Source organism: Neophocaena asiaeorientalis, unplaced genomic scaffold, assembly GCF_003031525.2.
Source record: "Neophocaena asiaeorientalis asiaeorientalis breed wild unplaced genomic scaffold, Neophocaena_asiaeorientalis_V1.1 scaffold432, whole genome shotgun sequence".
Classification (NCBI taxonomy): domain Eukaryota; kingdom Metazoa; phylum Chordata; class Mammalia; order Artiodactyla; family Phocoenidae; genus Neophocaena; species Neophocaena asiaeorientalis.
Genome location: NW_020174549.1, coordinates 1,153,940 through 1,165,188, shown reverse-complemented (window position 1 = coordinate 1,165,188; position 11,249 = coordinate 1,153,940). Strand labels below are relative to the sequence as shown.

The 11,249-nt window shown below is 41.9% G+C and overlaps 1 protein-coding gene across 2 annotated transcripts; it reads left to right on the top strand.

The window, feature by feature from the left end:
- Positions 1-773: 773 nt before the first annotated feature.
- Positions 774-11,022, top strand: ZNF483 (zinc finger protein 483). Of its 2 annotated transcripts, XM_024757280.1 has the most exons (6): positions 774-810; positions 2,474-3,008; positions 3,483-3,571; positions 5,441-5,567; positions 5,940-6,035; positions 9,452-11,022. In XM_024757280.1, exons 2-6 carry the CDS (start codon positions 2,621-2,623, stop codon positions 11,020-11,022), a joined length of 2,271 nt encoding a protein of 756 aa, XP_024613048.1. In that variant the 5' UTR covers positions 774-810; positions 2,474-2,620. The 2 variants fall into 2 exon arrangements, with proteins under 2 accessions (XP_024613048.1, XP_024613049.1); XM_024757281.1 differs by lacking the exon at positions 774-810 and having other exon boundaries at positions 2,538-3,008; positions 9,497-11,022.
- The last annotated feature ends 227 nt before the right edge of the window (positions 11,023-11,249 follow it).

Here is an 11,249-nt window from a genome sequence, read left to right as displayed (position 1 = left end):
GGCAGCAAGTCAGCCATACGTGCCAGGCAGGTTGGAGGGAGAGGGAGAGCAAGGAGACCACTGTGACTAGAGCAGGGAAATGGGGGTAGAGGTCAGGAAGGTTATGAGTGGCCAGATTCCATCGGCCTTGTAGCCCACTGTAAAAATTAGAATTTCTACCCTCGGTGAAATGGGAAGGCTTTAGCGGGTTTTCAGTAGAGGAAGTCCATAATGTGTTTTTCGTTTTTTAATCATCTCTCTGGCTGCAACGTGAAGAGACAAGAAAAGAAAAGTGAAATCAAGAAGTTATTGCAATAATCCAGGCGAGACACGATGGTGGTTTGAACCATTATGGTGGCAGGTGTGTAAGCCATAAAATTAATATTTGTTTAATTCAAGTTGCGGCATTAATTATGGCTTGCAGTGAATGCATCACTAATATGCTTCTGCGGTGGGTTTTTGCAGCCTGGATTTCGGAGAAGGGTAAGGAAGAGGGGAGGAACGGTTTGAGGTTACCAAGGTAACAGAACATCACAGATCTGAAAACCTGAGACGGCTCTAGGCCTTGAGGCCTCTGGCGCAGCAATAATTCCGCAGCTGAGACCACCAGCGCTTCCCAAAGACCATGCGCAACAGGCCGGGCTGGTAGCCTATGGAAAGCACGGGACTTTCGCAAAGCGGGACAGGCGCATCCCGGGAATCGTAGTTCTGCGCCCCTGCGCAGGCGCAGTGAGCCCCCCGCCGGTGGGGCTTGCGCGCGCAGCTCCTGCAGGACCAGTTTCTAGAAGCTTGTTGCAGTGGCGTGGGTCATGGCTGCGGGTCCTGACGCAGGTAGTGGTAGCCCCGGGCCCTTAATTTGGGGGCTGCGGCCAGGTCGCCGGCTCCGAGGGCGCACCTTGGGCAGGGTGGGGGCCGAGGGCAGTCTCGCTGTGCACACCCAACGGCGCAGCTTCTGCGGGAGGTGGGCGCGCTGCTGGATGGGGCTTTCTTCCATCGCTTCCCTGCGCCCATGGTCTTGCAACTTCGCTACTTTGGTATTTTGGGCGGGAAAATTCATTATGTGAGCATGGGGGTAGGGGACTGTCCCGTGTATTACGGGTTGTTAAGCAGCCTTTCTGGCTCCACTCATTAGGTACCCGTAGCATCCCTCCTCCTTAGTCGTGATAGCCAAAATGTCTTCAGACATTGCCAAACGTCCCCTGCGGGGCAAATTCCCCCCCGCACCCCCGTCGTTTGAGAACTTCTTTTTGCCTGCGTCACATTTTCGCAGAGCCTTTATTGTAAGCTCCCTGGAGATCGTGACAGGTGCCTTTCTTAGCCACTGCAGAGTCTCAGGTGTCCAGCGCGGCGCCAGGTACGTGGTGGGCGCCTAATATTTGGCGGAGGAGTAAATGACGTCATGCATACTGTGTGGCGGCCTTTGTGCTCGGAGGTGGGTAATTATTGGTATGATAGTTGCAGTTGGAGGACACTGTCCTCACTTGCTGGAGTGAAGCACATCTCAGACTGTATTGTCATTTCTTGGGTGCTCTGTGAGGGTGGGGGCCCTGTCTGACCGCCCATGCCTGTCTCCTTTGTGTCCCGCTCTCAGGTCATTGTATATGGTCAGTTATTTGTGGAATGAGAAAATGCGTGCAACACAGGCTCTGTGTAGAAAAGTACTTGGGGATCAGAGAAAGCCTCATACAAGAGGTGACAGTGGAAAGGAGTCAAGTTTTAATGAGTAAGCTTGGTAGGAGAGGAAAAGAAGGCAGCATTCCAAGTAGAGGGAATGGCTGTAGTGCAAAGGCGGAAGGAGTTAGAGTTTCTGGAAATGGAGAGATACCTTCTTACGGCTGCAGTGTCCATCAGGGGCAGCTAGAGCTGGAGGTGAGGTCATCAGGGCAGGGTTTCTAGACCATCACTTGTAGCTTCAGTGTTTTTTATCTTGAGGCAGTTGGGGAGTGATAGGACCATATCTTGCATATTAGAAGGAATCCTTAGGCTTTGGGGTGAGACTGAATTGAAGAAGGCTGTACTTAGGTAGTTTCAGTAGGAGAGAATGGAGAGGTTCTTATGAAATAAAGCCACCAGAACTTGGTTATTGATTTTGTGAGAACTTTGAGAGTCAAATATGAAGTCAGGTTTCTCAGTTGAGCAGCTGGTGGGAAATTGTGTGGCCATTCATTGAGAGAGGGCAGGAGTGGAATAGGTTTGGATCCTCTTGTAGCAGTGAGCCTTTTCTGATATGTATTGCTGATGAGGAATATTTAGTCTGAAGAAACTGTTTTCTTGAAGAGTACCTTTAATTACCCTCAAGTAACTTCTCAGCTTTTCACCTACAGAGAAAATTATTCTTTTAATATAGTAGGGCGGTTCTAGGCCTCTGAGAATGTGTTTGTGTGTGTGTGTGTGTGTTTGTGTTTGTGTGTGTGTATCAGAACCAAACTAAGAACAGTGTTTTTTAGGAGTCACAATTTGTTTCATTTATTTCATAACTTATATTTCTTGACAGTTTCTGCAAGACCATAAAGTGGATCCTTGGAACACTTGATATTTTGCTGGAGAGTGCCTTTTGGTGGCCTGTGTTGACACTCAAAGTCTAAAGGGGACTGAATTCCTCCTGGTGATACACATTGCAAGCCGGAGTAGCCTGAACGAGATGACAGCCATCTCCCCAGATCCTCACACTTTGGTCTCAAGTGAACAAAACAAGGTGCTAAGAATGGAGACCTCTGGGGATCAAGAAGCTCTCCTAAGAGGAGACACTGCTGACCCAGAGTTTTTCAGACGGAGGTTCAGGTGGTTTTGTTACTCCGAAGAGGCTGGACCCAGAAAAGCCCTGAATCAACTGTGGGAGCTCTGCATTCAGTGGCTGAGACCAGACATCCACACGAAACAACAGATTCTCGAGCTTTTGGTGTTTGAGCAATTCCTGACCGTTTTGCCAGGGGAGATTAAGGTTTGGGTCAGGTCACAACATCCTGAGAGTAGTGAGGAAGTGGTGACCCTAGTGGAGGAGTTGACCCAAGTGCTTGAAGAAAAGGAAGGTGAGATTAATAGATGGAGGGAGGAAGTGGGAGAGATCTCCTCAAGATATGAAACTAAACTCCCTAAAAGAGCACTTTCATTTAATAAGTGATTCTTGCTCAAGCCACTGTGCAAGGACTATGAAGAAAACACATTACTACATAAAACAGATGTGTTATTTCATCTTAATATACCTTTTTATAAATATTTCAAAGATTATTATGAAAACTAAATACATTGAAACAGTGGGTATATGGAATGAATGAAATCAGATTTTGTGAGCTTATAAATTGAAAGGATATTTTATGAGGTGGGGGGGAAGCTTGGATTTTAATAGGAAACTGTATCTTTGGCTGTCCTCTGTGTCTTCAAAGCGTAGGGAAAACTTTTTTTCTGTTTTTTCTGACCTTTTTCTCCACAGTGACATATATAATAATTTCTAGTCTGAGGAGCTCATTTAAAAGGTTGGACTGTTTTTCTTCCCCCCTTCCTAGATATGATCTCTCAAGATTCTGTTATTTCCCAAGAGGAGAACCCTGAAGAAGATAAAACAGTTTCTGTTCCTCCAAATACTGAGTCCCAGGTAAGCTTCCTTTCACTGGTTTTCATTATTCATTTTTTTTTAACCGTAAATTTTCATTCTTTTTAAGTTAATTTGTTAATTGAGGTCTGATTGACTTACAACATTGTATTAGTTTCAGGTATACGATGTAATGATTCGATATTTGTATATATTGTGAAATAACCACCACAGTAAGTCTAGTTAACATACGTCACCATATATGGTTACAGGTTTTCATTCTTAAGTAGATACTCACTGAGTTCCTCCTGGCTGGTATAAAGATGCTGGAATAATTAAGACAGTCTCCTTTTTCTCACAGTCTTCACATTCTTAGAGCTCATTCTTCATATGCTATTTTACTTCAGTTACCAGAATTGATCATGTCTGACTCTAATTAAAAACAAAAATATTTATTAAAATTCAACAGTTATTCCTGATAAAATTGGTCAGGTGGAAATAGAATTATATTTCATGAACACGGTAAGAAAATTCTCCAGGTGGATAATGTTGGAAAATTAAAAGCAGTCCTCACAATAAAAAGTAAGAAGATAAGGATGTCTTACCTTACTGCTATTAATGAGTATTTTCTGAGTATTCTAGCCAATACAGTGCTAGAAGAAGGAAATGAGGTAAGTACAGATATGAAAGAAGCAAGTGTATATTACTTACAGATAATGTAGTCTTTTTGGAAAACCTCAGAGAATCAACTGAACATGTACTGAAACTCATACAATAGCTGAGAAAAGTAGCTGGTTACAAATCAGTAAGTTTCCTGTATACCAATAATTATCAGTCAGGAAAAAAAATTCTTATTCACAATGGTAAATAATAGTGCTCTGGTAGGCTGATAATGGCCCCCTGAAATATGTCCACTTCCTAATCCCTGGAACCTGAGAATGTTACTTTATTTGGAAGAAAGGTCTTTGCAGATGTGATAAAATAGGGATTTGAAATGAGGAAATAACTCTGGATTATATGGGTGGGCCCTAAATGCCATCACAAGTGTACTTAGAGAGAGCTTGAACACAGGAACAGGAGAAAGGGACATGGCGATTGGAGTGATAAGGCCGCAAACCAAGGAACACCACGGAATGCTGACAGCCAAGGAAGCTGGAAGAGGCAAGGAATGGACTCTCCCTCAGAGCCTCTGAAGGGCGTGCAGTTCCCACAACACCTGGATTTCAGACTTCTGGCCTCCAGAATTTGGGAGGATAAATTTCTGTTGTCTTAAGCCACCAGAGTTGTGGTAACTTGTTATAGGAGCCACAGGAAGCTTCTCCAAGTGGTAATAGTCGCTCTGCTGTACTGCCTCTCAAACTGTCATGCTGTAGAGGATGCTATGGAAAGTGTGTTTTAATGATTAATTGTGCTCATTTGTAATTTGGAGTAATTGTAAGTGTGAGTTTGTCATCAAATACAGATCCTTGTTTGATTGTGATAGAAAATAATTGCTACTTAGAGCCAGCTAGAAATTACAGTTTAGAATATAGTCACTGATGTTACTCTTACATGTTTAATTATTGCCTGTAGAGCTTACATAAATTCTGCAGATTCTGGGTTTGGGAATGTAATTTGTATCGTTCATTTAATATTTTCTGTTAATCCTAGAAATCAGTGTGTTAGGGTGAATTTGATCAGTGTTAGACATTCCAGAGAATCCTTGTACAGCATTTCACACCAGGAACTAAATGGCAAAGGCAGGGAATGTTTCATAATCTTGTTTTGTGTCACTTGTAATAGATGTATAACAGCCACCTTGAAGTTTGCTTTGGAATTCTCAAAAACTTGAATACCATCAAAACTAGTACTTTATATCCTAACTACTTCTCTGAATTCTTAGGATCTGTTTGGGAATAACCCAATGCAAAAAGGCTGTCTTTGGTGTTCTAGGAATCCATGACACTCAAGGATGTAGCTGTGACCTTTTCCAGAGGAGAGTGGAGGGCACTGGAGCCTTCTCAGAAGGAGATATATAAAGAAGTGCTGCTGGAGAACTATAGGAACCTAGAATTTCTGGGTAAAGACATCTTCTCATAATCTAGCATCTAAGTTGGGTATCTTTTTGTCCATTCTTATTGAAAGATAAGTGCTATTAACTGTTTGGCTGGGCTTACAGGGGTGATGTGACTAATCCTAAAAATGGGTCCCAAAAATGTACTTTTCTACAGTGTTTTCTCCAAGAAAGAGTCTTTGCTTCATTGAGCTAAAAATGTTGAGCATCATTTTGCTGTTGCCAAGGCCATACCTTCCCTGATGTTTTCCTCAAATGCCAGTATTGAAGTCTCTTTGGCAGCATCTTTTCTTCCCTGGAGAACCAGAAGCTGTGAATGTTGGAATGTCTTTGTTCTAGGCAAAAACAGCCATTTTCTATTCTTTTCTCTATGAGCAGGCTTTCCAGTTTCCAAGTTAGATTTGATTTCCCAGCTAAAGTGGGCTGGACTACCACGGCTGCTGCAAAAACAAGCCTCAAGAGGCTCCAGACCAGGTGAGTTGGTGAAAAGTGGAGGAGGAAGTTGAAGTAGTTGCTTTACCAAACCATTTGGAAGAATTTTGGAAATGTTGGGTGGGCTAGGTGCTAACATAGAAAGATGATTAGAATATCCACCTTGCCTTCCTGGAATGTTCATTTTAACAGGGGAGGCTGTTAGTTTGGGTCCTCGAGAAGCAGGTGCCCAGATACGATTAGCCAGGTCAGAGACTTACTGGGGAGAATTCCAGGAAGGAAAGCAGGGAGGGGACTGGAAGAGGCTGGGATTGCTGTTCAGAGCATGATGCAGGTCTGACACCTGTGACGAGAGAGGGAAGGAGGGAAGGCTGGGTAGGACGAGTCTTAGAATGAAGTGCAGGTTGAGGAAGTCTTGGCAAAGCCAAAAAAGAGTCTTCCCGCCAAGAGTTACCTATCACAGTCATATGCCTCACGGAAATGGGCCTAGTATCCCTGCCATACTTGTCATTGACTGGGAGCACCCGTGGGAAAGTGACCTTGGTGTGATGCTGTGGTGGTCATTGAGCAGCAGCGGGGGGCTGTCGGGTAAGCACCCCAGAGGAGGAGCTCTTGAGAGGCACGTTCCCATGGATGCCATAGATGCAGACATCAGAACTAAACGTGTTGGTAATGGGATGTATGTCATAACGATGGCATGTCTAAGGAGCAGTGGGAAGATACAGGAGCAAGGGCTTAATTAACAATTGAATTGAGTCTTGGAGAAGAAAGAGTTCATTCAATGGACGGCATGTATAGTATAATCAATTTGTTAAAAGGAAAAAAATGTACACATACATGTATATGTTTAAATGTATAGATACATATGGGATTTACTTTCTGGAGAACATGTTAACCCTGGTTATCATTGAGGGATTACATTTTTTCTTTATTCTTCTCTTCCTTACACTTTAATAATAAACATATTAAGTTTGTATTTTTAAAAATTAAATTATTACTTATATATCAATACCTTGGTTTAAGGAAAAAACCAATAATTTACTTTGCTCTATTCCATCTTATTAACCATTCGTTTTAGTCAACCTATTGGCTGTTTCCAGCATAGTTACACAAATAAAGGACGGCAGTTGTCTTTCTATGTTTAAGTACATTGGGGAGAGTTATTTTGAAAATGGATTCTAAAAATGTTTTGAGTAAAATCTAGCAGCATTGGTATAAATACTGCCTCTCCCCGCAAGATGCTTATGTAAAAGAAGCATCATTTAGATGTACAACTTACTTTAAAAGTCATTTACAACGGAATGGAGAAAAAGGTTTTGACAAAGCCAGAATCAAGGGCTATGATTTATAAAAAGCTCGTGCAAATCAGTAAGGAACACTGAGTATGTTAGAAAAATGATCAAGGAACTTCAGCAGATAGCAAACCAAAATAACTGACAAAAATAAAATTTAAATAGCTGTTAACATGAAAAAAGTATTCCAAATCACTGGTCAACAATGTAATTTACATTTAAGGAACAGTACTATTTATTATGAATCAAATTTGCAAAGGTTTAGAGAAAAAGCATTTGACCATAGATGAGTAGTCAGGTACTTATCATCATGTATTATGTGGTGATAGAATTCTTCTACCCTTTGGTTCAGTGATTCCACTTTTATGACTCAGTTCTGAGGAAATATTAATCATTTGATAAACATGCCATAAAGAAATAACGAAATAGTAATATATTGATATGAGGGATTATTATGTGATTAAAATCGTGAAGAATTAACCAATGAGATGGGAATGGATTATGAATTAAAAAAAGTAACCCTACATATTATACATAGATATTCTATTCTGCAATGTACAGAAAAATTTCCAGAAGAAAAAACACAATTTTTAATAATGGTTAACTTCTGGGTAATAGGATTTCATGTCTTATTTTATTTCTTTATTTTTTGAAAAGCACTCGTTAGCATTTAATGAACCTCCCTCCATGTAGCTTCAGGCTGCCAGGACAGTGCCCCCTCCCACCCCCGCTCCCTGCCAATCTTCTCAGCTCTTCTGCTGAAGAATTTGGCCTTCAGAATGACAGGCTGCTTTAGGAGCTCTCTCTTCCCCAGAACTTTGTAGTAGCCCGATTGCTCCACATTAGTGATAGGAGCAGCTCCAGTCTTGTTTTTGGCAGCATTTAGCGTATCTGCTTACTGACCAAGGTCCACAGTTTATCCAGGTTGACATTGGGGCAGAAGCTCTAGTTCCTTGCTAAGTGGTAATGCCTCGTACCAACTTTGCCAGAGTAACCCTGGGTGATATTTGTTGAAATTGACCCTGTGGTGACATGTGCCACCAGCATTACCCTGGCCTCCCAGATGCTTCTGGTGTTTGCTGATGCGGTCATGACTGTGGCTCATGTGGCCCCCTAAGCTTCCAGGTCTTCCTTAGTCTGGATGGAATGTTGGTGACTGTCAAGTCTTGAGAGCCATCCAGGGTTTCGTATTTTATAGTTATCTGGTTAAAAAAACGGTCTTATGAAAGTGACACTAGAATCTCATAACTAAGAGCCAGGATGAATGATGTGGTTAATAAAGGAATTCAGGGTTCTGAGAGGAGCACATATCTCAAGAGGGTGGTGTTGGAGATTGTGGGACTCGTACCCTAGGCCCTATCAGATTTCTGTGTTTGTGATAGTGAAGGTGCACAGAGATTGAATTCTAGGCAGTATGAAGTATTAAGATGCGGTCGTGTAGTAGGGACACTAAATGGATGCCTGGTTAGAGTATTCATAAAGTTGGTAGGGCCAGATTGTTGTAACCTTTGAAAGTCTAGCATAGGTGTTGTTGAATATCTGTGATGTGATTAACATTGTCTATAAACTTAGTGCTATTTGGCTGCTTTGAGGAGAGGCAGTATGGTATAAGGGTCAAAAGTGTGGGCTTTGGTGTCAGACTGGGTTAAAAGTCTGGCTCTACCACTTATAGTACATGTGACCTTGGGAAAGCTGCTTACACTCTTTGTGCCTAGTTGTCACATCCATAAAACAGGGATAATAATAGGACCTACTTCATAGGGTTATTGTGAAAATTAAGTGAAATACAAGTAAAGTGTTTGGTATGGGACCTGGCATTTGGTAATTATTCAATAAATGATTGCACTATCATTATTATTTGGAAGGAGAATAGATTGGATGGTAAGAGGAATAAGTTTGAACCTATTATAGAAATTTGAAATGAGGGTGAGAACTTGCATCTCTAACTATAAAGCACAAACCTTTCATTTTCCTCAGTATTTTTCCTAAGCTCTAAGTTTCCCCAGTTCCCTCATGTCACTTTTCCCTTCCCTGTTTTATGAGACTCTGAGAATTGTCCATGCCCTGTTCCTTACAGTCTCTACTGTCTCTATTCCTATTTTAGTCCCAAATGCAGCAGCTTCCTTTATTGCAAACAGGAAATATTCTATTTGTTATTTCTTTTAGAGTGTGAACTTAGCGGTGAATTGAAGGAATCTGGTGGAAATCAAGATGTTCTTATGGAAGAATCGACTTTAGATAAAATAATAGAAAGGTATCTAATGAGTGGTGATTGTGACTTGACAGGAGAATCCTGGAAACATTATGGCAGACTAGAGGAGTGTCGTAGTGATAGGGAACATTCACAAGTAGCAATCACACAAAAGAAAACTCATGGGAGAGGCAATAAGGGTGAGGAATTTGACTCAGAAAAGAGCCCTTTTGGAAATAACTTCAAACCACCTTCAGACCTAATTAAACATCTCAGAGTCTACTTAAGGAAGAAATCTCGGAGGTATAACGAAGGCAAGAAACCCTTCAGTTTTCATTCAGACCTTGTCCCAAACCGCAAGGAACACAGTGGAGAAAAACCACGAAAATGTAATGAAGGCAGGAAAGCCTTAAGTCACTCTTCATCTCTGACTGAACATCAGAAACATCAGAAAATCCACTTGGGGGAAAAGTCCCAGAAGTGCAGTAACTGTGGGGTAGCCTTTACTCAAAACTCATCCCTTAGTAAGAGAAAAAACTCCTCTGCATGCGAAAAATGTTGGAAAGATTTAGGTCAAGATGCAGCCGTAGATAAAGACGAGGGAACTGAGACTGGAGAAAAAACCCATAAATGCAGCAAATGTGGAAAAGCCTTTGGCTATAGCGCCTCACTGACCAAACATAGGAGAATTCACACTGGGGAGAAACCCTATATGTGCAATGAGTGTGGAAAAGCCTTCAGTGACAGCTCATCACTCACACCACACCACCGAACCCACAGTGGAGAAAAGCCCTTTAAGTGTGATGATTGTGGAAAATCTTTCACCCTGAGTGCCCACCTCATTAAACATCAGAGAGTCCACACTGGAGAGAAACCCTATAAATGTAAAGAATGTGGGAGGCCCTTCAGTGACAGTTCATCTCTTATTCAGCATCAGCGAATTCATACTGGAGAAAAACCCTACACGTGTAACAACTGTGGAAAATCCTTCAGTCATAGCTCATCCCTTTCCAAACATCAGAGAATTCATACCGGAGAGAAACCCTATAAGTGTGGTGAGTGTGGGAAAGCCTTCAGACAGAATTCTTGCCTTACCCGACATCAGAGGATTCATACTGGAGAAAAGCCGTATTTGTGTAATGATTGCGGGATGACTTTTAGCCATTTTACGTCTGTGATTTATCATCAGAGACTTCATTCAGGAGAAAAACCTTACAAGTGTACCCAGTGTGAGAAAGCCTTCCCTACCCATTCGCTCCTTAGCCGTCATCAGAGAATTCATACGGGCGTAAAGCCTTATAAATGTAAGGACTGTGGGAAATCCTTCAGTCAGAGTTCATCTCTTAACGAACATCATCGAATTCATACTGGAGAGAAACCCTATGAATGTAACTACTGTGGAGCAACCTTTAGTCGAAGCTCAATCCTTGTAGAACACCTGAAAATTCATACCGGAAGGAGAGAATACGAATGCAACGAATGCGAGAAGACGTTCAAAAGTAATTCTGGCCTCATCAGGCATCGGGGATTTCATTCTGCAGAGTAACTCTTGGAAATATAGTAAGGTGGGGGGGTGGGATTTAGTCACAGTTGTCCCTTATCAAAAACCTGGGGTGTAAACTACCACAACATTGATTACTAGGAAATTTAGTCACAATTGTCCCTTATTAAAAACCGGGGGTGTAAACTACCACAGCACTGGTTAGTAGGAAATTTAGTCATATTAGTCCCTCATTAAAAACCTGGGGTGTAAACTGGTGCAGCATTGATTAG